The 27,890-nt window shown below is 50.1% G+C and overlaps 1 protein-coding gene across 8 annotated transcripts; it reads right to left on the minus strand.

Annotated features, from left to right (window-relative positions):
• Positions 1–1,085: 1,085 nt before the first annotated feature.
• TCP11L1 (t-complex 11 like 1) lies at positions 1,086–26,812 on the minus strand. Of its 8 annotated transcripts, none has more exons than XM_070487502.1 (11): positions 26,243–26,623; positions 23,915–24,101; positions 21,873–21,997; positions 19,163–19,295; positions 17,872–17,992; positions 16,689–16,909; positions 12,681–12,817; positions 11,000–11,202; positions 7,784–7,965; positions 5,548–5,720; positions 1,086–2,386 (listed from the first exon to the last, which is right to left on the minus strand). In XM_070487502.1, exons 4-11 carry the CDS (start codon positions 19,231–19,233, stop codon positions 2,184–2,186), a joined length of 1,311 nt encoding a protein of 436 aa, XP_070343603.1. In that variant the 5' UTR covers positions 19,234–19,295; positions 21,873–21,997; positions 23,915–24,101; positions 26,243–26,623; the 3' UTR covers positions 1,086–2,183. The 8 variants fall into 8 exon arrangements, with proteins under 8 accessions (XP_070343603.1, XP_044605984.1, XP_044605985.1 ...); XM_044750049.2 differs by lacking the exon at positions 21,873–21,997 and adding an exon at positions 24,893–24,957 and having other exon boundaries at positions 26,243–26,591; XM_044750050.2 differs by lacking the exons at positions 21,873–21,997; positions 26,243–26,623 and adding exons at positions 24,893–24,957; positions 26,043–26,094.
• Positions 26,813–27,890: the final 1,078 nt, after the last annotated feature.

Consider the following 27,890-nt stretch of genomic DNA (forward strand, 5'->3'; position numbering starts at 1 on the left):
GACACTTGTTTCCACAAAACTGTTAGGCAGGAAATCGTGACAAACACAATCAGTACGCAGTATATAGAACCAACTCAATTCTAAAGGATAATCTGTACCCCAAAGGGTATCCTGTTTTGGAGGGAGAGCTGCTGGAGGAGTGACAGTACGTGCTTGATCAACATTTCCTGAGTGACTAAATGAACAAATGCATTTTCGCGGCCCTTAGTGCAATCCCATGAGATTCCAGGAGGAAAATTAGCTCACTTATCGTCAACGAGCAGCAACAAAATGATTCAATATGAATACTGTAATCCTGGACTTTGCCCCTTCGCTCTGGGCTCCACCTCGCCCAGCGGACGCAAGGCGTTGGGGCCCCGGCTCCCGGGAGGCGCCCCGTTACACGGGCGTCACCCTTCCCAACCGTCCGAACTCAACCACGTCGGCTCAGGAGCCCGCGAGGGAAAGACCTCGCAAGAGTGAGCTCTTCCAGAGGCAGGAACAAGGAAGGCGCGCGAGATCGGCGCGCACCTGTCCACCCGGGGCGCAGCTCCCCTCCCGGGTCCTCGGGTCCTCGGGTCCTGGGGGCGGCACGCGTCACCGCCCCAGCCCTGCAGCCTCGTGAGCGCGCCGCTCCGGACGCCGCCGTGCTCCTCACAAGCTCTACTCCCTGAACGGAACCGGGAGATCCGTCCTGGGGTCCGACTCCTGACCACCTGGCGCTGCCAACGCCCTGACTGCAAGGCACACCCCCGAGCGGTGTGCAGCGCACTTGGAGAAACCGCACTCCCCCCAAAGGAACCTGCTCCCCTCTGAAGCCTGGCGTCACCACCCAGCCCAGAGGCGCGGGGTCCTCGGACGCAGTGAGGGCGCCTGCGGGACCCCAGCCCCTGCTGTTCTGGGGGCGGAAGGTCCCTGTCTAAACACTCGCGCGCATGGTTCATCTTCTCAACAGATCAGGTCATCTGTGAGACCCAACTACCGTTTCAGTCACAGGACATGTCAGGAATTCTGGTCACTGAAGTTCCTTGAAAACTACTGAAAACCCGGGGGTTTTCAAGGACTTCCCTATCCAAGAAATAAGTAAGTTTACACTATTTTATCTGGAAACAATTAAGTCTAATTCTGGAATCCTAATCCAATCAACACATCTGTGTATTGTAGAAGAGCAAATTTTTCAGTACTAATTCCAAACATTTGTTTTCTTTTATATTATACTAACATTAAAATTTTTTTGATGAGGAAGATTGGCCCTAAGCTAACAGCGGTTACCAATCTTCCTCTTTTTTTTCTCCCCAAAGCCCCAGTACACAGTTGTATACCCTACTCATGGTCCTTCTAGCTCTTCTCTGTGGGACGCCACCTCAGCATGGATTCATGAGCAGTGCCATGTCGGCACCCAGGATCCAAACCGATGAACACCGGGCTGCCAAAGCGGAGCGCATGAACTTAACCACTTGGCCATCGGGCCAGCCCCTAACATATATTTTTTAAAAGTTTTTCTCCTCCTTAACTTTCAAGGCTTAAAAGTCAAAGAATTCCCTTTCTCTCGATCGCCTAAGTCCTAACTGTTATCATCCAGGCTCAGGACTAATTCTGAGTAAAAGAATAAGGTATTCCGAATCACGCAACTCTCCTCGAGAACAAAAGCGCTCTGGGGCTCTGGCTGGACCGGGAAGGGGGCAGGAAGTCGGGGGAAAGGCAGTAAGACTATGCAAGCCCATTCCAAGGAAAGACCTGGACGGAGGCGGAGGGGCCGTGTGTGAGGGACAGGAGTCTAAGCACGTCCTGCTCATGGCTCCGCTTCTTCCCTCTTGGGGCTGTCAGACACTCTTGGGGGTCAGAAAGAACCACTCCCTGAAGGCAGAGAGAGGCCCCAGGCCTGGGAGAGACAGGCGGCTGCAGTCCTGACACAGCGGGGTGCAGACACGGGCAGCCCACCCCAAAAGCTGAGGCCACCTGTGAAACCCGACACAAGACAAACTGCTTTGATGTGTAAACCTGCGCTCGTAAACACTAACCCTCAAAAGAGAAGTCAGCGCGTTTCTCAACAAGTCTTTTCAACAGTGATGAGCAATATTCTTCCTTTTGGAATTGGTGCTGTTAAACAGAAATGTACTAAATAGCCATTTTCCGAAGCGACGTTAGAGGTGAGACAGGCATCTGAGCGGGTGGGTCACAAGGCGCTGCAAGGAGCACGTGTGCTAGGGTCCCACGAGGATCTTCCTGAGAGTCGCGTCGTAGTAGGGACTGAAGACCATCTTGTTATAGTTGACCAGGCGAACGAACTTAACAGCAAGCTCCTCCAGCTCTTTGTGAACTGGACCCAATCCCCCAGGGACGGTGGGCAATGGTTTCTGATGACCTGAGGCAAGGCAGGTTTCCAAGAAGGTCAGGATTCGGGCATCTGTGGTAGAAGAGAAAGCAGGTGGTTGTTTCTTGTTCAGGGTGACTTCACAAACTTCTGCGTCTGCTTCGGTTTTGAGCTGAAACATCACCTTTTCGGGAGTCTTCCCTGACCACCCCCTAGACCACATACCTGCCTGCCCCTACACTTGTGAACATTCGCCCATTTGTGTGTCCCCTCCCTCTCGGGATGGTGGTTCACAAGGGCAGGAACCACACGCATCTCGGTCATCATTCTCTCCCCAGCGCCCAGCACAGTGCCCAGCCTGTGCCCCACCCTGGGAAAAGCTCCAAATACCAGTGGGAAGCCAGAACGAGCGTATGAACGCATCGGGGAATGAGAGTGCCGAGGGGCTCTGCTCTCAGAGGAGCCAGACGTACGGAGGCCACCTCCGCCGCTGCTGAAGCCCACGTCCAGTGGGGGACGGGTAAAGCAGCAACCGCAAGCTCGAGAGACGATTCCAGCACCACTGGCTCTGGATCCGCCTTTCCTCACTCGGCCCACAAGCAAGAAGGCTGAGCTCCCTTCTTTCACGCCTACAGTGGGAACATGGAGTCGGGCATCTGCAACCCCGTCCACCTCCGGGGACGCTGCAGGCTGATGCTGCTCAGCCATTGCCCTCGGCCATGCCTTTGCACTCTGCTGCGCATCCTCATCAGCCAAAGAAGAGTGCGTGTGAGCGACCCTTCCTGCGGGGTGTCTTACAAAAACAACAGGGACAGTATATTGAATGGGCTTTTTCAAACGATGTGCCCACCTCCTACCCTGGGGGATCTTCTCAGGTCAAATGACTTACACCCTCTGGAACCCGGTAACACATAACAGAGAAACTGTTGACCACAGGAGTCTGATCACCCCTGTTCCAGCGTTAGCTTTGTTTTCTAAGGTCCCTAGAGCCGGAAGCCTCACCCAGAAGTGGAGCTTCTGGCAGCATCCTGCCCGAGGGCTGGGTTTACCCATGTCTATAACTGGCCGTTACTAAACAGCAAGATGCAGGACAAGGAGCAGCCCGATAGCCAGAGGTCTCTCTGCAGGCACCGCCCAGGCTCTGCCAAGGGTGAGAAGAGGGCTCTTGACGATCCGGGGGCTGCGCACCTGCCTGAGGCCCCTCCAGAGGGACCCCCAGAGGAAATTGCAGCCCACTTGCCTCTGGGATGAAAGAACGGAACTTTTAAAAACCACTGATCCTTGTAACTCTCTTTTCGTAAATTACTTAATAATAATAGAAACAGTCAGTATTAGAAACAGGCCTACGTGACTAGCCCAGCCCTTCTACTCCAACCTGAAATCTAATCACCATGGATAATGCAGCTTGTGCCTGAAGCCTGCTAATTTTTCATTATAATCCTGCATCACATAACAATGTTTCAGTCAACAACAGACCACATATATGACGGTGGCCCCAGAAGACGAGCATGGAGGTCTGTGTGACGCACTGTGACGTCTGCAAGACAACAAAACCGCCAAACGCTGCCTTTCTCAGGACGCATCCCCATCGTTAAGCAACACCTGACTGTGTTACGTGCTGAACGCCTATCTGGTTTCATACGAAGTTGAAGAAAGACTTCAAAATTAATTAAATTACACTAAAGATAAACCTGAATTTTTAAGATTAGATAAACATTGTATTCCTTGATCAACTAGTGAGCAGAAGTTTCACGGGGCCACTGCTGTGACGATGGGAAGTAACGGCTGACAGCCGAGGACTCTCCTCAGGAACAGCTACTCCCCCGAGTGCTCTCTACGTGCTGCCGCACAGGCCTGCCGTCCTCAGCAACCTCGTGAGGTTGCTGGTACCGTCCCTGTTGAGAGATGAGGAAACTCCAGTGTCAGGTCACTTGCCTCGCTACCCCACAAACCTCTGTAGGGAAGCCCTGCGTGCCTCCTGCGCTCTTACCACTGCTGACACCAGTGTGGGGGCTTCCCACACCAAGCAATCCTCTGTGACACCAGCTGGGTGTCCTACCGTCGTGCTGAATTCCAACACTACCTGGAAAGGGCGTCAGACCCCACAGGTGCAGGGCCCGGCCCAGCAGACTGTCCCCACTTCAGATGCCAGTCACAAGTAGGAGGTCCCCAGGTTACCACAACTTCTGCCCGACTTGGCTACAAGCTGGAGGTTCTCATCATCTCCTCTCCCTCACAGAGCTCAAAGAAATAGTTCTGTTTAGTTATAAAATAAAGGATGTGATAAGGGATACAGATGAACAGCCACAGGAAGACATACACACAGGGTGAGGTCTGGGAGAGCCCCTTCGAGTGGGGGTGCAGCACCCCCCTTATGTGGAGGTGTTCCCCACCTAGCAGCTCTCCAACCCTGGACTTCTGGGGTCATCACGTCGGCATTTCCAGTCCCTCCCCCTCTCTGGAGGGTCGGGGGGCCTGAAAGTTCCAAGCTTGGTCTTTCCTGCAACAAGCCCCTGTCCTGAAGTCAGTCGGGCGTCCACCCAGAGTCACCTCACTGAACAAAAGGAACTCCTATGACCCAGGAAATTCCAAAGGACCTAGAAGCTCTGTGTCAGGAACCAGGTTAAGGACCAAATACAGGGGCTGGCCCAGTGGCGCAGTGGTTAAGTGCGCACGTTCCACTTCAGGGGCCCGGGGTTCACCGGTTCGGATCCCGGGTGCGGACATGGCACTGCTTGGCAAGCCATGCTGCGGCAGGCGTCCCACGTATAAAGTAGAGGAAGATAGGCATGCATGTTAGCTCAGGGCCAGTCTTCCTCAGCAAAAAGAGGAGGATTGGCAGTGGATATTAGCTCAGGGCTAATCTTCCTCAAAAAAAACAAAAACAAACAAACAAACAAAAAACAAGGACCAAATACGAGAACAAAAGATGCTGGTGGTGTTCTGTCCCTCAGGACAACACAAGGGTTTTAGGAGCCCTGTGCCAGGAGCTGCGGGCAGAGACCCACGCGTGTATTTGCTGTGATCTCACAGTGTGGGAGCGAGGGTCCAAAGCCAGTTCCCTCAGAATGATGGCGGCTGCCGGCCACTCGTCCAAACCTTTGGGGGACCCAAACTGCAACATGGCGATCAATCACTCTCACCTCACTCATCAGCACTCCTACCCATCAAAACCCTTCCAGATTTCTTCAGAGGGCCTGCCTGCCAGCCCACCTGAGGGCACAGCCCTGCTCCCTGTCTTCCCCCAAACATACCCACGATCCTGCGGACGGGGTCGTCGGGACTGGCCACAGCCTGGATCTGGCCCTTGAGCGCGGTCTCCTGGTCTGCAGTGAGGGGGCTGAACCCACACAGGGAAAGGCGGCTGCTCACCTCCACGCAGACTTTCTCCCCGATGGCAGTCAGGGCATCCTCCAGGTGGAAGGAGCTGGAGAGAGAAGGGAAAGGAGAAACCAGGGGAGCCAGGACCTGTGAACGAAGCCCACGCCTGCCCAGCTCCACACCCGCACCAAGAGGCACAGACCAGTACAGGGAGTGCTCTGTGCAGGGAGATTCGCCTCCTCCCTCCTGGCCTCTCAGGCTGGGACCCCTGGCTCAGGGCACTCTCTGTCTCTCTTTCTCTCCGCTAGAAGGGATGGGGGGAAGGGGAGGGCTCAGACTATCCCAGGACCAACGACCCAAAACCCCACTTCTTACTAGGATCTATGTGGTGAAAGAAGCCTGGAACTGACTTATAAACACCTTGAACACCTCTGGAGCAACATGCCAGAAATCAGAAATCGTGTAGCTGTGAGACGGCAGAGGGAGAGACACTTTTAGTCGGATACCATTTTGTCCCTTTTAATTTTGGAAACATGTCAGTGTATCAACTACTTTAAAAGAATAAATAAAATTGAAATCCAAAAGTCAAGAAAATCAGCACCCCAATTTCCCAGGGACCCCAGGCTCTCCAGAGCATCTGTGGGGGCCCTCCTGCTGTGGGGATTCCGGGAGAAGGCAACTGCCTCTGTCTGGGGTCGATGTCTTTTGTGCAGTAGAATAGGTGGATGCGAACATGCCAGCCCGGGCCTCACTGCTGGTCCTGACTCTGTGCCAGGCCCTGACCACCTGGCGGACAGGGCAGAGCAGGGCTGGTCGCCTTGGGCAGCGCTGCATGGGCCCCCAGCAGTCGCTGTGACAGAGCAGTTCCACTGCAGGGTGACTGAGGCGAAGCCCAGGACTAGACCTGTGCAAGGGCCTCAGCTCAGCAAACACCCTCCCGGCCTAAGGCCTGACTCTGCAGCTCTGGTCACAGCAGGTAGACACACCCACACAGCGATGGATACGTGCCATGTGGACACACCCCTCACTGCCATGGACACACGCACACTTCATGTAACTCAGCAGTACAATTCCCCCATTTGGTAAGGATGAGAATGTTTGGGACATTCCCCTTGAAGATTCCTCTGAAGTGGACCTTGTCAGATACAGTGCTTACTTAGAAACATCCAAACACATTCAATATTCCCTAAACCACATAAGTAGCTAATCTGATGTTGCCGCAGGAGCAGTTACAGCAGCCGGCCTCACACAAGCGTGGATTAGTGCTGGTTGATAAAGTGACCCATTTCACCCAGCGTAAATGTCTATGACGAATGTGCAAAGGCAAGGAATCTTCAACCACAGAGTCTGCCTTTTGTATCTGTGGGTTCCACATCTGCAAATTCAACCAACCTCTGATGGCAAGACCTACAATGGTTCTGCCTGTACTGAACACGTACCGACTTTTTCTTGTCATTATTCTCTAAACAATACAGTGTAACAACTATTTACATAGCATTTACATTGTATTAGGTATTATGAGTAATCTAGAGGAGAACATGGGCAGATTATATGCAAATACTACTCCATTTTATATAAGAGACTTGAGCATCCCCAGATTTTGGTACCTGCAGGGGGCCCTCGAACCAATCCCCCGGGGGGATGCCAAAGATGACTGTACACGCAACTCTGAGACCACAGCTTGTTTCTTACATGATCTTTCCCTCGGGACGTGTTGTCCAAACTGTTAGTTGGTTGTGAAAGCAATTCCGTGGGTAGCAACCAATGTAGACATATATTTTTAATGGAATGAGAATAGAATAGAAACACTGGGATGTATTAAGCATAGTCAGGGTAAGTTTCACTTTGTGAAGTTTTTTACTTCAGTTACATATGTGTCTAAGTGTGTACTAGATCACAACAAAAAATGAATTTTTTGCTAAGGATCCTGGTCACAAATATTTGGAGGTCACTATCCTACAGCCTCGTGAGCCCTAGAGCTGATTCCAACTTTGACTGTACGGCCCTGAGTCAATTCCACCACGGTGAAGAAAGCTGGAGGGCAAGGTTTCCTTTCAGTTCCTAGAGAGCGGCCCAAGATTCTGCCCTTCACTAGGAGACCCCCGTTGCAGCCTGCTTCTGCCACCCGCTGCCTCCCATCCATCCAGCCCACTGCTCTCAGCCACTTACGGCAGATGCATATCTGTTAGCAGAATCTGCACAGTCATCTTGAGCTTCTCGGCAAAGTCGGCCTGGCTGGAGACTCCCGGGGCTGCCATGCTGAACGTGACCAGCAACACGGCCCCCAGGATGGTCAGATGCTCCAGCTGCAGCTGGAGTTCTTGGAAGCGAGCCTGGTCCATCAAAACCGTCTGTAATAAACACCACAGAAATCATCCCTGAGCTGTAGATGTGGCTGGCCAGCAGAAGGCAGGGGGCCATAGCCCCACACCCCCCCCCAAGTTTCCTTAGGATTTTCTAGTCATTTCAGAGCTATTGGGGAGTCATGTGAACTCTCCTTCCATCTCAGAGCCCTTTCATCCTTAGAAAGGCTACAGTAGAGCATGCTCATTAAGAACATGAGACAGGGCCGGCCCCGTGGCCTGGCAGTTAAGTTCAGTATGCTCCACTTTAGGGGCCTGGGTTCTCAGTTCTGTTCTGGGCGCAGACCTACAACACTTGGCAGCCATGCTGTGGTGGTGACCCACATACAAAAACATAGAGGAAGACTGCGACAGATGTTAGTTCAGGGCAAGTCTTCGTCAGCAAACAAAACAAAACAAAACTAAACCATGAGACAGACAGGATGTGAATCCAGATTCCATCATTCAATAGCTGCATAACCTCAGGCAAGTTTCTTCAATTTTCTGAGCCTCATGCAAAACAGGGTTTCCTACTTCACAGGGCTGCTGTAAAGATGCAAAAAGACCATGTATATAAAGTGGCTGGTGGAGCCAACACTCAATAAACAAGAAGTTCTATCATCAGAGAGGGAAGAGTGATCCCTGTCTAAGTTAGGGTACAGGGTTAGGGTACAGCATTAGGGTGACCAACTCCTCCCAGTTTGTCCTGATTTTAAAACTGAAACTCCCAAATCCTGTGACAAACCAGACAGCAGTCGCCCCACCCAGAGTGAGCCCAGGAGGGAGGTGGGGAGAGTCCTGAGCACAGAGCCAGCGATCATCCCCCTCGGCACCCTGCACCAAGCAGGCTCTCGAGAACTGGGAAGTGAGTAAGAAAAATAAATAGTAGCTAGAAAAAGTAGGAAGGACAGAAAACAACCCAAAGCCACTAGAAAGCAGTCCATGAGTGAATTTCCACAGCTGCATCCCCACGTGAAAGACACCCCGGGGTCCACAGGCCAAAGTCGCCTGGTGGGGAGGAGGGACCGAGTTTTTACAGGTTAATCAAATAAACTTTCAGGACTTCTTCCGATACGAAACCAACATGCTAAAACCAAGACATTAACAATTTGGGGTCTTAGCTTAGGATTCTTCTCGGGAAGTAAATCTACCTTTGAAGACCCAGCCTCCTCTACTGTTCAACGAAGATGCTTCAACAGACCCATCCTCAGCCTCTCGTGACTTCACTTTGCGACAGGCCGCCCCTCGCTCTGCGGCCTCCCCGCAGCATCCGCACTTGAGTCTGGGATGCCAACAAGGTCCAAGTACCCATTCCGAGCAGCTATGAAAACACGGGCTCCCCCGGCTGTTCTTTAAGAGACACGTCAGGCTGAGCGGGCCCTCCAGCGGAGGAGGGAGCACACCACTCTCCAGGAAGGAACCATCCCACCGCCCGCTGCATCACCCCCTTCAGAGCCTCCTCCGGCACAGAACCGGGAACTCCGGCAAGAGGTGCCATCTTATGCGTATAACAACGTCTTGAAAAGAAAAACAAGGAACTCAGATGAGAAAGACGTTTAGAGACGTAGCAGGACCTGAGGCGAGAGGAGAGAAGCCCGAGTCCCCTCCAAAGAGAGGGGAGTCTGCACACCAGCCCAGCTCCTTGCAGACAAAACGGGGGGCTCCCCTGTGAGTCCGGGCCGTTAGAAGCCATTACTGTGAAAAACATAAAAAGAAAAAATATTGCTCTGCACGGAAGGGGAAGAAGTTTCTTCAGATAGAACCGAAAAGTAGCTCACTGCCGTGGTTTTCATCAAAACACACAAAAACAGCAGAGTAACTCAGCCGCACAAACAGGAGGCCCCACACCTGCCGGGGGACCGGAACCGGCGCGGCGGCTGAGGCGGCAGCGTGGCAGCCCCTCACCGCGCTCTCGGGCTCCACGAGGCCCGGCGGCTCTCCTCCCGGGCACACGCCGAGCGCACCGGAAACGCCCGAGCAAACCGGAAACACACGGCCGCACAGAGACCTGCACGCACGCGGCCAGAGCAGCAACTCACAGGAGCCAGAAGCGGAAACCGCCCGAACGTCCTCAGTGAGGAAGGAACAGAGCGAAGGCGGGCGGCCACGCGACGGACGGTCACTCAGCCTGAAAGACACGCGGACACAGCCGCAGCGGGGACGGGCCTCGAGGACGCCGTGCCAAGTGAAGTCAGCCAGGCACAAAGGGCAGGACTGACGCTGGCACTCACGTGCGGCCCCAGCAGGGAGACTCGCGCAGGCGGACGTGGGGCCGCGCTGGGAGCGGGGAAGAGGAGCTGGTGTTGGAGGAGCTTCAGTTCACGAACACAGAAAGTTCTGGAGACGACGGTGGCCACGGCTGCACGCCCAGGCGCACGTGCCTAACGCCACTGAACCGCGGGCTTAAAACGGTGAACTCTGGGGCGGGCCGGGCAGAGGAGCGGTTCAGTGCACAGGTTCCCATTGGGCGGCCCGGGTTCGCCGGTTCGGATCCCGTGTGCACACATGGCACCGCTTGGCACGCCATGCTGTGGTGGCGTCCCACATGTAAAGTAGAGGAAGACGAGCACGGATGTGAGCTCAGGGCCAGTCTTCCTCAGCAAAAAGAGAAAGACTGGCAGCAGATGTTACCTCAGGACTAATCTTCCTCAAAAAAAAAAAAAAAAGGTGAACATGCATATTTTACCACAACAACAAAAAAAGGAACGAAGCACTGACACACGCTACAACATGGACGAACATTCTGTGCAGTGAAAGCAGCCAGACACAAACGGCCAACGCTGTAGGACTCCATCTGTATAAACACCCAGAACAGGCAGACCCACCAAGACCGACAGCAGCGGGTCCAGGGCTGGGGGAGGGGAACGGTTCTGTGCGGGCCGTGAAAATGCTCTGAAAACGGTCGCCCGATTCTGGGAACGCACGAAAACCAGTGAATCACCGAGGTTAAAGGGGCGGTTTCCTGGTGTGTGAACCACACCGTAACGAAAGCTTTCTCTTTAAAGTCGGGCCGCACCCCAGGAACGGCGGCGGCGGCACCTACCTCGGGGAACGGCCTCCGCAGGTGGTCCCACCGCAGGAGCCGCAGGTACGCGCGATCCTGCACGGCCGCCGCGTCCGGCACCGGCACCGGCGCGTCCCCAGAGCCCGCGGCGGCGCCCCCGGCCGGCAGGGCGCGTCCACACGTCCGATCCGCGAGGTCGCCGGCGGCTTCTTCCAGCCACTGCGTGACGAAGTCCAGCGCGTCTGTGGGGACGAGGCCGAGTGTTACCAGGACGGCCCGGGAGGGGCCCTGGGCGGCGCCGCGCCCACACCCCGCGCTGCGCCTCCCCGCTGAGCGCCCGCGGCCCCTCAGGCCCCGTCTGAAGGCGACGCTCTCCACAGAGAAGCCGGCAGCACGTGCTCGGCTGCCGCGAGGGGCGCGGACCAACGCGAGGGAGCACGAGGCACCGGCGCCGCCCGAGCTCCGAGGTCTCGCGGGAGGTGGCCCGGAGCCCCGCGGGGCCCGCCGTCGCCCCTCGTCTCCTGAGCGGAGCGGCGCCCGGGGCCCCGGAGACGAGAGGCGCGAGGCGGCCCCCTCAGACCTGGAGGCGCGGCGGCTCCGCCGGCGGGGCCCCAAATCCAGGGCGGCCGAGGGCGCGGCGGCGCTCCGGCTGAGGGGCACGCAGCCCGCCGGCTCGGGACCGCGGCTTCGGCGCCGTCACCACCGCGACCCTAGGGGGCTGGGGGCCGAGGACGCGTCCGCGCGGGCAGCGCCCCCTCGCCGGGCCCTCAGCCTCCGAGCCCAGCCGGCCCAGGCCGGGGCGATGCTGGCGGGGAGGGAGCCGCGGGGTCAGTCAGTTCGGGTCACAAATCTCTCAAAATCACTTCCGCATCTGAGGAACGGGGTTGGGAACGGCGCCGAGCTCCGGCCGCGCCTGAGGCCGACCCGCCGGCCGCGGGACGAACGGCCGGAGACCGCCCCGCGCCCGCGCCCGCCGAAGCGGAGCCAGGGTCGCCGGGAAGCGAGCGTCCTTCCGCTTCCAGTCCCTGTTTCCTCGCAGTCACCTGAGAGGTTCCTAAAGAGGAGACTTTCTCTGGGTATGAAATCAGAAGATTTCTGCATACAGAGCGAAGAAAAGTGCAATTTCTTGATGCACTTGACAGGGAACAAAAAAGTGAATCAAAGTCACAAGTTGTCATGATTTTACAATCAAGGCCAACCATATAATTCACGTCAAACTCCTGATTTCATTGAAAACCCATTTAACTTAGGATTTCTTCACTCTTTTAAATTTCTATTCTTTGAAAATAAAGATTGGCACCTGAGCTCACGTCTGTGGCCAATCTTTTTCTTCTTCTTCTCCCCACAGCCCCCCAGTGCACAGTTGTATGTGCTAGTTGTGAGTGCCACCTCGCCTCAGCGTGGCCTGATGAGGGTGCCGTGTCCACTGCGGGACCCGAACCCGCCAACCCTGGGCCGCGAAGCGGAGCGGGTGAACTCAACCACTCGGCCACGGGCCGGCCCCTTAAATTTCTATTCTTATATCCTGTTTATATTTCTCTTGCTTCTCGATTAAGTTTTCTCTTCAAGTCCTAATGTTTTGGAGTTTTCTGTCTTCAAATTAGACTATTCTCATACTAAATTTTAGTTTTGTTTTGAAAACAATACCGTTTGCAACAGGCTACAGCAACTAAAATGAGCAGACACAGACCGCGAGAAAGCACCATGGGCGCGAACGTACTGGGCTGCTTCTCCAGAAGCTCTTGGAACTTCTTCCTTTCATATTCGACCGACTGCTGCATGAGGTGCGGCCGAATGCTGCTCACGGCGAAGTTGGCCATGTCCACCTTCATGAGGCCCAGCACAGAGAACATCGCCCTGAGGGACAGGGAGAGAAAAGGGTTTAGAACGGGCGCCTGGGAGTAAACACTGTGTTAAAGGAAAGAGGGGACTGACTTGAGATCATCATCTCATCTCAGAAAGGGGAGCAAGAAAAGCTAGAGAAATCCTGAGAAGTAGATTAAGAAAAATTTAGAGAACACAGAAACTTAAACAACGGTTTGGAAAACTGTAAATGTTCACGTTGCTTTCTGGCCCCGCTCCTCCACCCCTGGTCCCCAAGCAGACACAGCCCCAAAGGCTGCCGAGACCAGAGCGCATTCCTGGGCTCCGGGTCAGCCCTCGCACAGCCACAGAGGAGGGACAGAGCCCAGGGCCTGGGGTGCAGGGCGGAGAGCTTCCCACCCCGTCCCCAGTCGCACAGAAGTCAATTCACTTCCCCAGGAAAGAAAGAACATTAGCTCTCCTTTCTCCTCTCCTCTCCTCTCCTCTCCTCCGGGCTCTCCTAGTGTCAGGGTTGCGTTCTGCATTCTGGTTCTGGCGGCACAGTTGCTAGTTCACACTCGGAACGTACCCAGTGGGCAGACCGGACCCTGCCGAGGGTGTCTGCCGTCCTGCCTGTCACATACCACGACTACTCTCTCCAGGCCAGCAGCTGCTAACTGGCCTACCTGCAGGAGGTGGTTAAGAACCCAAGGGACAGGGTTAGGTGTGGCCCTGCACAGAAGCAGGAACAGGATCAAACGGTGTCCAAGTCCCCGGACGCCCTCTGGGACTGACTGACCACTGTGACAGAATACGCTCCCCTGCACGTAAGGGACTTCCTATGGGAAAGCACGGCAGGCTGAGGAACAGCTCAGGGCCCTCCCCCTCCCATCTGTCCGCCTCCCGCACACGCGGGAAAGCCCATCTTTCCTGAGGGCATTCTGTCTCTCCTTTGAGCATTCTCAACAGCTCCCTAAATCCACATACAGAAAACCAGAGACACTGGAAACCACCAACCGGGGTACCACTGACTGGAAGGAACCCACAAACATGGTCTGTGCTCACAGGATTCCTTACTTCTCTGAAAACTCAAAAGATCTGGCCCTGCAGGCCCACGTGCCATCACGGCCACAATCAGCTGGCACTAGGCCGCCACTGCCGCCTCCTCTCCACGGGCGTGTGCCCCAGTCCACCAGGCGCCCCAGTGCCCCCTCTTTACAACAGGAATTTGAGTCGGGTTGAGTTTGCTACCAGCCATTTCCCCAGAGGACCCTCTTCCCAGGAATTCCTCATGTATCCTCGCTGGATTAAAGCTTTTACTGACTATTTCATATCTAATGTCTAGCACCATGCATAGCACATAAGAGGTGCTCAGTAAGAGCTTGCTAAATGAAGGAACAAATGAAAACTATTTTTAGGAGGGCTTTTCAATGCTCTGTCCAAACTCTGAGGTATACACTGCAGGGCATTTCTGTATGCAATGAACATTGATATCATAATGATATCAAGAAAGCTGGAAATGAAAGAGACTTTTTTTGCCTATAAAACTTTTGTAAAGCAAGTTGGTAACGTGCAATGAGTCTTAAGACTGTTCATGATCCTCTGACACAGTAAACCCATTTTAAGAACCTAGCTGTTTTTTCTTCTTCTCCCCAAAGCCCCCCAGTATATAGTTGTATATCTAGTTGTAGGTCCCTCTGCTTGTGCTACGTGGGACGCTGCCTGAGCACGGCCTGATGAGTGGTGCCATGTCCGCGCCCAGGATCAGAACGGGTGAAACCCTGGGCTGCCAAAGCAGAGCGTGGGAACTTAACCACTTGGCCACAGGGCTGGCCCCTTGAGAAGCTAGCTTTAGGAAATAACCTAAAATACACAAAAAAACTGCAGGATTAAACAGTATATAATTATACATAATCTAATTGTCCACCTTAACAGAGAAATAATTAATTATATCTATGCAAATGAAGATTTTGCAACCACTGAAAATGCTTATGGGGAATTGAAAGAAATCACAAGTTGGTTATCGTGAAAATAATAATGGGAAACCTCATCTACGATGGAGTCCAGAGGCAGTGGGGGGGGAGCTCCCATGGACTCCAGATCAATTACAGGAAAGACAGTCAATTACAGACCCCAACAGAAGTCCTCAACAGGAAAGAATTGTTAATTACAGGAAGAAATGTACATTGCACCCCAAACAGAAATCAACGACCGCAGCAACTCAGCCAATGAGAAATCATCACAACCCTGAACTCTGGCTTTTCTCCAATGGACTTTTGTTCAAAATAACCCCTCCCAAATTCTTCCTTTTTCCCTATAAAATAACGTTCTTCCTCTTTTATTGCTGGATTTGCTTATGGTCTGCCATAGCATGGCACATCCTGAATTGCGATTCTTTGCCTAATCCCGAATAAACTCATTTTGCTGGTAAAATAACTGGCTGTTTTGTTTCTAAGGCTGACATTATAAAAGGGCAATGCAAGAGAGCCCTGTGGTGTTGGAACTGTTCAGTATCTTGAATGTGGTAATGGATACACCAACTTAGGTGATAAAACTGTATAAAAGTTAATCTACTACACACACCAATTGTACAAATAAAACAGGAAATCTAAACAGATCAGTGGATTGTATCAATGTCAATATCTTCGTTGTGATATACTACAGTTTTGTGAAATGCCCCCACGGGCGGAAACTGGATGAAGTGTACTGTTATTTCTTACAACTCCATGTGAATATACAATTACCTCAATGACACTTTCAATTAAAAAATAAGTGAAATGATTGGGATATAGTGTTAGCAAAGAAAGCCAGGCCTGCAATGCACACCAGGAGGTCTCCTTCAGTTCAACTGGACGTGCAGACTCACGAGACGACCAGCAGCCACAGGCCTGGCATCGTCTGTTCAGTTTGCCGACAGGGCAGCAGCAAGCAGTCCTCTTCAAGAGCAGACACCGCAGACGTGAGGGCGCACCTGGCCCAGAGGCCTCCTGTCCCGATGTATTTGGCAACAGCTCTATGGCTCAGCTTCCAGGGTCTCCAAGGAGGCATGCCCAGTTACCCCAGTCATCCCACTCCTAGTGCAAAGCACGGTGTCCCACCCAGTATTTACAGTTCATCATCATTCCTTTCAGTTCAGTTGCAGTTTACCAATTAGAGGTCATTTTCCCCATAAGCAATGTTGCCTACTAGCATTTTGATATATAACGTCTTTACCTGTTCACAGGAAACAGTGTGAAGCAGTTAACTAAAAGTCTACATTCTCAAGCAGTATCATGTCAATCCTTTGCCCATGTTGGCATAAAAATTATCTAAATTTCATCAAAATTATATATATTTAAAAATAAACATTCAAAAGACTAAATGAAGTGAAAATGGTCTATATGTTAGTTCATAGGATTATATTAATGTTAAATTTCTTGAATGTCTTGGTTGTGTTTTGATTATGTAGGAGAATGTCCACATTCTTAGGAGGTACTTGCTGAAATATTTAAGGGTGAAATGTCACAAAGTCTGCCATTAACCCTCAGAAGGTTCACAGGGAAAAGTATACACATATGAGTACATACTCACATATATGTAAAAAGATAAAGCAAATTGACAGAATGTTAAAAACTGGTAGATCTATGTAAAGGATCTATGAGTGTTGATTGTGCTGTTTTTGCAACTTTATGTAGGTTTGGAATCTTTCAAATAAAATATTATGGGAAACAAAACTAAAAAAATACATATGAATATAACAGCAATCGTGTCTTTGGATGGTGAAATTATGGGTGGATTTTCTCCTTTCTACTTTTCTGTATTTTACAAAATGTTTGCTTTTTAAATTTTTCTTTTAACGCACGAATATGTACACTCGAGAAGTTTCAACTTGGAGACAGGCTTTGTCTTTTAGGTGCACTGAAGGCAATTAACACAATTCCCATACCTGAAAAGGGGCACTATTTCCTTAATGTCCTTGAGTTTGTTTACTTCCTCATCTCGAGCAGGTGCACACAGTGTACCCATCATGCCAATGATGAATTCTGCCAGCTTGGAAATGTCTAGGGCCCCATGCTCTGCCTCCTGCTGTATCAGATCCAGATCCAAGACTTCTCTTATCTGGTTTCTCAGTCTGGTGTGACCAGGCAGCAAGAAAGATAAGAGAGTCTGCAAGAGAGCACAGGCAATTTAATCAAAGGTTCTTAGTCAGACATCATTTTTGATTATATGTAAAGGAATTTAAAACTATCCAAATTAAGGGCTCACCAATTGTTACTGTAATGTTATACATACTTTAACCTCTTATTCAACAAATCTACAGAAAAACATGTTTACAAATCATTTACACTAGCTATTTAAGCTCCAGGTAGCAATCAACTGGACACAAGAACAAAAAACTGTTAAAAGTGAGAAAAGGAGGGGCTGGCCCCGTGGCCGAGTGGTTAAGTTCGCGCGCTCCGCTGCAGGCGGCCCAGTGTTTCGTTCGTTCGAATCCTGGGCGCGGACATGGCACTGCTCATCAAACCACACTGAGGGAGCGTCCCACATGCCACAACTAGAAGGACCCACAACAAAGAATATACAACTATGTACCGGGGGACTTTGGGGAGAAAAAGGAAAAAATAAAATCTTTGGAAAAAAAAAAAGTGAGAAAAGGAAAACACATGAATTACTGTGAACCACCCACAGATGCCGATGTCTGGGACATACCGCTTCTCCGATACTCTTTCTAGAGGCACTGCGGAAGCAGCCCTGGCCTTCTCTGTCCCACAGACTGAGTCAGTTTTTGGCCATTATAAATTGAAAATGTCCATACCTACTAAAAATTTTATAAATCATTTATATTTTGTAAAATATTTTGTTTAAAGAAATTTTTTTCTTTAAATAATTATGTTTTTAAAAATATGAACCTTTTCTTCATTTACAAGAGTAATGTCTTCAGGTTATCACAGCTCATTTGGAATTTTAAAAAGGGCATTAAGCCAAAAATACTCTACACTGAGATTTGGGCAAGTAATTTAACTTCCCAATCCTTTGATTTCTTTAAAGTCTTCAGCACAGAGACACAGAGAGGTTGCGTAAAGACTCCTGACACAGCAGGCCAGCGGCACACTGTGCTCTGCCCTCACCTCTTTGATCTCTCCAAGCAGTTTGATGGCGTGGTCATAGGCTGGGGGGTCTTCACTTAGCTGGACACTCAGGCAATCCCAAAAAGCCTTATGGACAATATCCTTTACCCTCTTCTCCAAGCTGGAGGCAAATGAGACAAACAAACAAAAAAAGCAAAAACATCTGAGTCTCAAGTCACTTTCAAAAAGCAGAAATTTCATGGGTTTTGGATGAGAAATTTTTAAAATAATTTGGATGAAGGAAAGATTTCCCAGACATACTTAAGCCAATCACATACATTATTTTTAGTTAGTGATTTATTTCAATAAGTATCTCATTGAAAAGTGTAACTTTCAACTAATGCGACAGACATTAGTCAGTGCCATATGATAAAAACAATCTTGCAAAGTTCAGAGCTGTTAATTTTCCCCTGATACCAGCAAGTTTCCTAAGGTATTTATGATTAAGCAGTTTAAGATGATAGCTCAGCATGTATATAGGGTTGCAGGACTTTATCTCCTAAAAATATCCTATTCCCATGTGATATATGGGACAACTGTTAATTAGGTACCAAACTATAACAACTTACTTATAACATCTCATTAAAACTAGTCTTTATGTTATGAGAGCAAAACAAATAGTTCTTTATTATTAATGTGAAAAAGTACTATCTTTGAAGAACATATAAAAAATGTTTGCAAAGTCCTACTAAAAAGCCTCGTGTGGTAGACACCATAGCTTGCCCACCCAGCAGCCACTCCTCCTTTGTTAACAGAGTCCCACTGTTTCTCATGGCACTTTCACAATTATAATAGGCAATGTTTTTTCTTTCTTATCACAATCCATTTTAAAAGGTACACCTTATAATCAATAGAATTTTAGATTCAGTATGATGCGTGGCAGCTGCTAGGGATACAGAGAATGACGCACAGTCCTTGTCTTTGTAGTTTACAGTCTGGTGAAGAATACAATTAAACTGACAACCACAGTACAGTGTGGTAGTTACAACGAAGACATGAATGAAACACACAATGAAGACACAAGATGAGGCCGCGAAATCCCAGGGAGTAGGAAGAACCTGACAGAAAACATTTCTACAGGAGATTTCCAGACCTTTTATTTACATTTTGAAGGATCAGTGTCCCCAGATCCACTTTCAAACTCTAATAATTCCTAATATAAGAAATACTTTTCAGCAACAGCATACAAAAGGAAAAATACACGTGAACATACTGACATCAAATGAAGAAAACACTGCCAGAACTGAGGAGCGGGAGTGCCCCCTAACAAGATGACTCAGCAGCCACTGACCTGTCTTCTGGTAACTCAACGGGTTTAATCCGAAAGTTGCCGTTTACGACAATTTCATGGGCGAGAGCCATGTTCGTGACTCCTTTCGCTGTCTCCACAAGTTCTTCCACCGTCACAAATCGAGGAGGGCTAGCTGCAACAAAAACCCAACGTAAGAGATTGCTTCTCTGGATTAGAGCTTCTGTTACAACGGGGAGAAGGCAGTGGTTTTAGTACCAGCTAATACTGTCAGTCAGCCTCCATTTATGCAAATGTTCTGGCAATTTCAAACAACAGAATTTTACCTATTTCATATTCATGCTTTCTTTTAACCCAGAATCCTAAAAGCAGAGATCATTTACAATACTCAAAACATCAGTTTTTCACTAAGACTGGTCAATGGAAGACGATTACAATAAACTGAGACTTAGGAAAACTTTAAGTTCCAGACTATCAACTTACCCACAAGCTGAGGGTTTATCTTCTAATCCCTTTGCCTCCTGTCTGTCCCAAAGGAACAAAAGGAGACGCCAGATCTAAGGGCTCCTTCTGCTCCCATCACAGCTGACCTTTTGCTCCACGCTAGCCTGTGCCACGAATGAATCCCCCACATTAAGACAGCCCTGAGAGCTTTGGGGCGCCAGGCGCTATTTACACAACGCTAAAGCCACCACCCTGTCTGGAATTCTAAGACACAATGTGAGAGTTCTGCAGCTGACCAGTGAACAAAGCAGAGGGTGGGGGACACAGAATTTTGTAGAGTGAAGGCCACAGAATCAAAAACTTAAAGTCGCCTCTGCTTTCTCCTTTCCAGTGCCCTGGTTTCCAAGTCCAGACTCGACTTCTCTACCAGCGGCTGCCAGAGCCTCCTAACTGGTCTCCGTTCTCTTTCTTTTGATCAAGCTTGAAATTTATCTGCCAGAAAGAAAGTGCTCATATTCCCCAGGTGTTCTGAGCCAAGGAACAAAGAGTAATTCCTATTCTTAAAAAGTCTGATTAAGTATGTGTGTTTTTTGTATACCAATTATACCTCCATAAAGCTGTTGGGTTTTTTTTTTTTTGAGGACGATTAGCCTTGAGCTAACTGCTGCCAATCCTCCTCTTTTTGCTGAGGAAGACTGGCCCTGGCTAATATCTGTGCCCATCTTCCTCCACTTTATATGTGGGACGCCACCACAGCATGATGTGCCAAGCGGTGCCATGTCTGCCCCCGGGATCTGAACTGGTGAACCCCGGGCTGCGGAACGTCTGCACTTAACTGCTGTGCCACTGGGCCGGCCCCAGGTCTACACATTCTAAATAGATGCTTCCAGTCACACGAGTGGATGGACACTTACGGAGGGCAGATGGCAAATGTGACCCCAACAGCTCCTGTCGAGGCAGTGGGTAAAGCTGACCCACAGAAGTTATACGCTGTGTGGAAACTTCATCTTCCTTACTCAACTGCAAGCTGCGTGAGGACAGAGACCACGTGGGATGTGCCTGGTTCACTGCTGGGCCCCTGATGCACAGTCTGCACCCAGCAACAGTGGCTAGTAACACTCAACAACTGACTGACGGAAGACAGGGACCCGCAATTCAAAGTCTAGTCATAGCTTTAGAAATGCTGGAGCTCAGTGTCATCCATTTATCTAAGGATGACTGTGATCTACTAATAAACTCACAAGGATTTTATGGAATAAACCAAAATGCTAAATGGGAAATATTACCTGGAATAGCAATTGATGATTTTCATCTGAATACAGCACTTTTACTGGTCAATGAGATGATTAAATGCTAGAGCAGAAGGTGCTTTGTGAGCAGAGAATTAAAGCATACAGAAATAGAGGATCTCAGAGGAAACATTATTGAGTTAGAGTTCCTGATCCTTCCTCTAAGGATCTCTCTGTTTAAAGAACAGATTACCTTTTAGAATTAAATCACCACCTCAGATTAGGAGAGGGTTTTTCTCCACACCATTAAGCCCTTTTCAGATACCAGTCAGCGGTCCTACAATTCAACTCCACTCTGACACCATCTATCAGGAAATAGGGTCAGACCCCACAGGTTAAGGGCTCAGCCCCACAAGACTGCCCTCAATTCAGATGCCAGTCACAAGTCCAGGTTGTCACCTGAGCTTCTGACCAACTGGCTATAGACTGGAGGTGCCCATGACCTCCTCCTTGGGTTCGATTAATCTGCTAGACCAGCTTGCAGAATTCAGAGAAACATTTTACCTACTAAATTCCTGGTTTATTATAAAAGGATGTAACTCAGGACCAGCCAGATGGAAGAGGTGCCCAGGGCGAGGTCTGGGGAAAGGGCGCAGAGCTCCCAGGCCCCCTCCCAGCGCCTCCGCGTGTTCACCACTTTGGAAGCTCTCTGAACCCCACCCTTTTGGGTTCTCGTGGAGGCTTCATCACACAGGCATTTTTGATTAAATCCTTGGCCACTGGTGACTGAGTCCACCTTCAGCCCCTCTCCTCTCCCTGAGGTCCGAGTGGGACTAAAATTCTAACCCTTGAATCACATGGTTGGGTCCCCTGGCGAGTCCCCTTCCTCAGGTTACCCAGGGGCTTTCCAAAAGTCACTTCATTAACATATTAAGAAATACCTTTATAGTTCTCATTACTTAGGAAATTCCAACAGTTTTAGGAGTTTGGTGCCAGAAATGGGATGAAAACCAAATATATATTTATTATAAATCACAATATCATAGTTACCAATAGCAATTCTACTGTTAAAATATTACCCTGTGGGGCTGGCCCTGTGTTGTAGTGGTTAAGTCCAGCACACTCTGCTTCAGCAGCCTGAGTTCGAGGGTTCAGACCCCAGGTGTGGAACTACACCACTGGTCAAACCATGCTCTGGTGGCATCTCACATACAAAATAGAAGAAGATTGGCACAAGTGTTAGCTCAGGGCAAAACTTTCTCAAGTAAAAAAAAAAAAAAGAGGAAAATTGGCAACAGATGTTAGCTCAGAGTGAATCTTCCTTACCAAAAAAAAAAAAATTACTCTGTATTATAACTTGCAAGACTAAAGGTTATCCTTTTACTATTTACATTTTAATTTGTTTAATTCCAGATGTGATTTTGGAGTTACTTTAAACTCAGCAGCTATACATGTACACAGTTTGGAGGAAACGTCCCATTTTGTAAATTCTTATTTACATTCTATGTGTCCAGTCATGCCTCCCGACCTAGTCCCCAGACTATGGGGTCTTAGCTTTACCACTGGGCCCACAGTCCCCTACCTCCCTACAAGGAGAAGGAGCAGGAAAGACCGAGGAATATTTTAGCGCACTGATTTTAAGCCTCACTTCGGTGTGCACCTCTATGAGAATTTAACAAAAGCTTCCATGACCTTCTTCCTAGAAAAACGCATATACACCCAGATGTTGATACACTTTTTTTGGCTGTTCCTGGATTCCCTAAAACTTGATTTCGGGTCCCAGGATAAGTATTCTTGCCTTAAGGATATAACGACATACAATTTCAGGTATCATAGTCTAGGGCTGGCTTGCATTAATTTGGACTCATGGCATCAGAATACCAGGATGTGAAGGGCAAGGCCATCCATCAAAGAATGACTGAGATCTAAACCAAAGGTCCTCCTTTATCAGAAATTGTAGATGGTAAAACTACCGTGTTAGTCATGCACATCCACATTAGGGCAAGCAGTCTTGGTGTCTTCAAATGCAACAGATGACATGTTAGTAGCAGTATTTTTAACAACTAATGTTTATCAAGCATTTACAATGTGCCAAGCACTGTTCTAAATGCTTTACATGAATTCATTTAATCTTTACATCCACTCGAAGAGATAAGTGTATTTTCCTCATTTTAAAAATGAGAAAATAGAAGCTTTCTAACCATACATGTGGGAGACCAGGCCTATCACATGCCCGGCAGCCTGTTACTAACAGCACAATTTCACTGAGTAGTGTAAATCTGTGTTATAATAAACCACAATAAAAGGGGGTCTGCTGATGTTTGCTATAAGAATACTATGTCGACTAATAAATTACCCCAGAAAGGCTTTAATCATTTTAAAAGAAACACACCTCAAACCCAAAAATGTTTGTACTTCTTCCAAATGTAAAGCATTACTGATCATCCGCACTTTAAAGAGATAACATCAACCCTGACATTCTCAGACTATGACACTCTGAAAAGTTTAATTTTTGGACTCACTTCAAAAAGGCTAAGTATTCTTAACAGACGACGAGTCGGGGCACTGCCGGGAATACATGCAGAAACGGCCGCCCTTGCACGGGCGAGGCCTGCCTGTGCCAGGGAGCTGAAATGACTTCCTCGCCCGCTTTCAGCAAAGCGAACCCTCAACCTCGTGGGCACTAAGCCCCAGGCAGTGAAGTCAGGGTGTGGGGAACTCGCTCACATTCAAAAATTGCTTTTTTTTTTTTAACCTACACAAGCACAGTCCTGGCTGGAACCTGCCTCAGACTTTTCAAACACTTTTAATTAAAAGTGCAATTTGCACTCCGCCCTCCTACTTCTCGGAACCCTTCAGAGAAACTGGAAAGTCACAGACTGCTGGGACACACGCACATTCTGGACATTCTGGACATACTCTAAAATTTTAATTTCTCACGGATTTGAAAACCCACAAGTGACTGGGTTGCTAGCTGAGAAACTGTTGGTCTTCTCAAATGCTAATTATTGGCAGTATCCTCATATTACTGGAACCCAGCCCAGGGCCCCCTGTACAAGGAAGCCTCATAAAAATCTCATCTGAAACAACGTTGCTTCTGGCCACAGTCAGGTTTGCTTACAGGGAGGTCTCTGTGCTCCTTGGGTGCTGGCAGAGCCCGACTTTATTTTTTTCTGTAAAGCTCCTTCAGAACTTTCCACAGCATCTTCAAGGCCTTGCTCAGAATCATTTGATTTTGACTTTCCTGCTTCATTTATATTGGACTTGTCAAGGTTTTCAGACATTCTCAATTAAGTTTATTCACTTTCCTAGGAAAGAAAAAAAAATGAACTGAAGCGCTCCAGCTCTGTCATTACCCAGCAGGGTGACTCACGGCGAATCCATTAATCTCTCTGGTTTCAGTTTTCTCATCTGCAAAAGAAATGGGCTTGCTAAGATCTTATCCAGCTATAACATTCTACTTCAGTGATTCAACAGGCATCTGTCAAATGACACTGATCCTCCATCAAATTGCGAACCTGCACCTGAGATGGAGAGTAGCGAGTCTAAGTGTCTGCCCACTCCTGAGGACCACGAGGACCGTGCATGAGCACACGGGCCGCGGACTGGTAGGAGAGAACACCGCTAACTGCCCGCTTCTATTTTAACCAAAGGATGATTCAATTCTTCTGTTCTTTACTTTCATTCCTGAAAGCGGATAGGAAAACTCTTTGGAAATAATGCTTTTAATCAGGCTTCCAAGTGAAGACGCTAGGCTGAGGGGCTGGTTCCCTGGCCCTATTACGTGGATGAGATCCCTGGGATGACAGACAGAAGACAGAATTTTAAGAAGAATGTGTGGGGCAAATATCTTTATTAACTCCTTGCCAGTCAGCAGGAAAAGATGGTAAGACAGAGAGTTGCACACAATCACAATACATGTGGCTGGGAGGGGTTTTAACTTTTTTAGCTGCTGATTAGAATAGGAATAAAGTTGTTTCCAATTAAGGGAGAAGACAATGTTTCCGTATTTACAATACTGAAGAGTGAGCATTTGTACTATTAGCACTTGAAGCCTACAAAACATTTTCATAAAAACTAATTAGATTTCATTACACACCTGGAAGGTAATCCATGGATTAAAGGAAACGTCAACTGCTTTTGGGAGGTTTGGCAGACTCGCTTCTGCACATTAGACAGATGAGAAGAATCGCTTGATATTATTATCTGAAACTTCAGATACCTCCATTAAATAAAATTTAGTTACTGGAATTGATATTTTCAGCCTGTATTATGGTGGGAAGGCTGCTTTAATATCGTGCCCCTTTACCTTCCAACATCCCACTCCAGACACCCATCTCCTCTCTGTCCTAAATCCTATTTGGCTCTGGAAATGCTCCAAGATCCAAAAAATAACATTACCAGTATATTCTATGAGCAAGGACAAATAAAAACACCTCTAATTTCATCCTCCTCACGTGCTAGGAATGAGCTCAGAAAGGATGAAGTAACTCACCCTGCAGAGGGAGGAGGAAAGGCAGGATCTCCAGGTCTCTAGGGCTCAGCTCAGCAAACTAAAGCCATCCTTTTAAGATCTGGCTGAAGCCCCAAACTCACCAGTGTTTCCACCTTTCTCTGAACCCCTGTAGGGCTGGTGAGCAGACATCTGGCATCCATCACTGCCTTAAATCCAACTCAAAATATGATTATTTAAATAGGGAAAGAAAAATGAGAAGGAACGGTCCAGAGGGGGAGACAGGCATGCTTACAAGGACAGAGAGTGAGACTTAAGCCTTCACAGCAGCATGAAATCACTCAGGGAATAGAGCGGACGGAGAAACTAACTCTGCCTGGAAGGAGGCTGGGATAACCTACCCGGAAAAGGTGACATTTGAGCTGGTCTTTTTGAAAAGAGCAGGATTGCACGCAATTAAAAAATGCCTGGAGGGAGAGAGGAGCTGACAACGGGGGCATTTCACTCAAATGGCACAAGTGAAGGCAGATGAAAATAAGCAGAAAAACAAGTGGCAGGTGACGAAGATGGAAAGACGGGTTGGGGCCAGATCGTAAAATTGCTAGTTTTTCTTTTTTTTTTTAAACCCTCCACCTAGATTTTTAACTTCTTAAGGGCCAAGAAAAACCATATTCGCCACAAATGCTCCACACGTATAAGTCTATCCCCCAGATCCCCATTAAGTGTTTATTGACAGCTGTGTCACCCCTGTGATGTCAGTATATGTGGGAGGGCTGGGCGTCGGCCTCAGACATACCTGGGTTTCAATTTGGGTTCTTTCCTAGCTGTGAAACTTCACTTTCCCCATCTGTAAAATGCAGCTACCTGCTCTTCGCTTTGGGGGAAGTTTAAACGACAGAGAGCGCCTAACAACAGCTAGCACACAACGGGCTTCCCATAAACGGCAGCTACCACTGTAGGGCGACAGGACGCAGCGAGAACCATGCAATTGCTTACGATGCGCTCAGTCATTCATTCAACGATCACCCGCCTGCTGTGCCGCGACAGGGAAGCGAGGCAGGAGCTCCTCGCGCTCGCGGCGAAGACCGTCTCTCCGCGCTGCACCGGCCCGCGCCGGACACGAGAGCCTCCCAGCAAAGAGGTCTCTCCCTCCGCAACAGGAAGGGGCTCTGCGCCCCGACGCTCAGGGCCGCGCACCGGCAGGTCCGGGCTCCGCTGTCAACAACTGTTCGGGCGGCGGCGGGGCCGACGGGGCGCGCCCGAGCACGGTCTCGAGCCGGGTCAGCGCCGCCCTACGCCGCGGCCCCCGCCGGGCCTGCTCCGAGCACCGCCAGACCCACCGACCGGGAGAGGCCGCGAGACGCCCGGGACGGCCTCCCTCCTGCGCGCGCGCGCCCGCCCGCACCTGCCAGGGCCGTGCGCCCTCCCGCCGCGCGGGGACCGGGCGGGGATCGGGCGCTCCTCCCGCGCGGCGGGGTCGGGGGCGGCGCCGTGTCTCGGTGCCAGCACGGGGACGCGCGGCGAGGGGGCGGGGGGATGGCGCCGTGTCTCCGTGCGGGGACGGGGACGCGCGGCGGGGGGCAGGGGGGCGGTGCCGTGTCTCAGTGCGGGGACGGGGACGCGCGGCGGGCGGGGAGGTTGGGGGGCGGCGCCGTGTTTCCGTGCGCACAGGCCGGCGGCGGGGAGGGACGCGAGTGGGGCGGCGCGGAGCGTGCCAGGCGCAGGAAGGGCTGCGCTGCTGGACCGCGGCCGCTGGCACTTTTAAACGCTGCCTCGCGTTTCGCAGCGGCGCAGTCGGCTCCGGGCGCCGTTGGCTGCCGAGGTCACACCCACCACCCGGGCGGCCGCGCCTCCCTGCAGCGGCCCACGCCCGCTTCGGTTTGGGCGGTCCCTCTGATCCCAGTGACGGCCGCGGTGTCCCCGGAGCAGCGAGGCGCCAGCCCCGAGAGCAGGGGCGGCGGGTCCGCAGGAGGGACCCTCCAGCTCGGGGTCGCGCGAGCCTGGCCCGGCCGCCGACTGCGCTCACGCCTGCCTGCTGCGCCCGGAGCGCCGCGCTCGCCTCCTGGCGCGGGGAGACGCAAACGGCGCGAGAGGAATGGCTTTTGTGCCTAATTTCAAAAAATAACGGGCACGTGACTCTTCACTGTTCATTTGTAAAAATGCTTTAAGACTGAGCTTAAACCATGTCTGCCTTAAACAAAATGAAGGTAACGATCACGTCTCCCCCCTTTAGCCTATAAAACTTGTTCATTTAAATAACTAGAACAAAACAAGATGGAGCGGGAGGAACGCGCTCAAACACCTCTTCTAAATAAACACGTGGGCAGTCATTCCCAAAGTACTGAAAGCTGAGCGCAGCACAGCACCCTCAAACCATTCACCAACTAGGGCATTAAAGTAAAAATGTCTCCTTAAACGCACACAGTTCTCAGATACAGATTCACTTTAGGAGGAAAAAACCCTTAAGATACTCAACTGGAACCAAGATTCACGAAGAAAACATTCCGTTCTCACTCCTGAGTCCAGACTAAGGTGCCCTGGAGTTTCCAGGTGAGTGGTTCTCGACTCTGACCACACCTGAGACTCTCCTGGGGGCGGTGGTGCTGAAACTGCCTTCTGGAACTTGGGGGGGTGGGGTGGGGTG

Source organism: Equus asinus, chromosome 17 (genome assembly GCF_041296235.1).
Source record: "Equus asinus isolate D_3611 breed Donkey chromosome 17, EquAss-T2T_v2, whole genome shotgun sequence".
NCBI classification, from domain to species: domain Eukaryota; kingdom Metazoa; phylum Chordata; class Mammalia; order Perissodactyla; family Equidae; genus Equus; species Equus asinus.

Coding starts and splice junctions, on each gene's coding strand:
- TCP11L1 (XM_044750051.2), bottom strand. CDS start 24,077: ATGTCTGAAAACCTTGACAAGTCCAATATAAATGAAGCAGGAAAGTCA. Junction 19,296..23,914: donor AGGAGCACAGAGACCTCCCT/GTAAGCAAACCT, acceptor TTTTTGTTGCAG/CTAGCCCTCCTCGATTTGTG. Junction 17,993..19,162: donor GTTGAGTTACCAGAAGACAG/GTCAGTGGCTGC, acceptor ATTTGCCTCCAG/CTTGGAGAAGAGGGTAAAGG.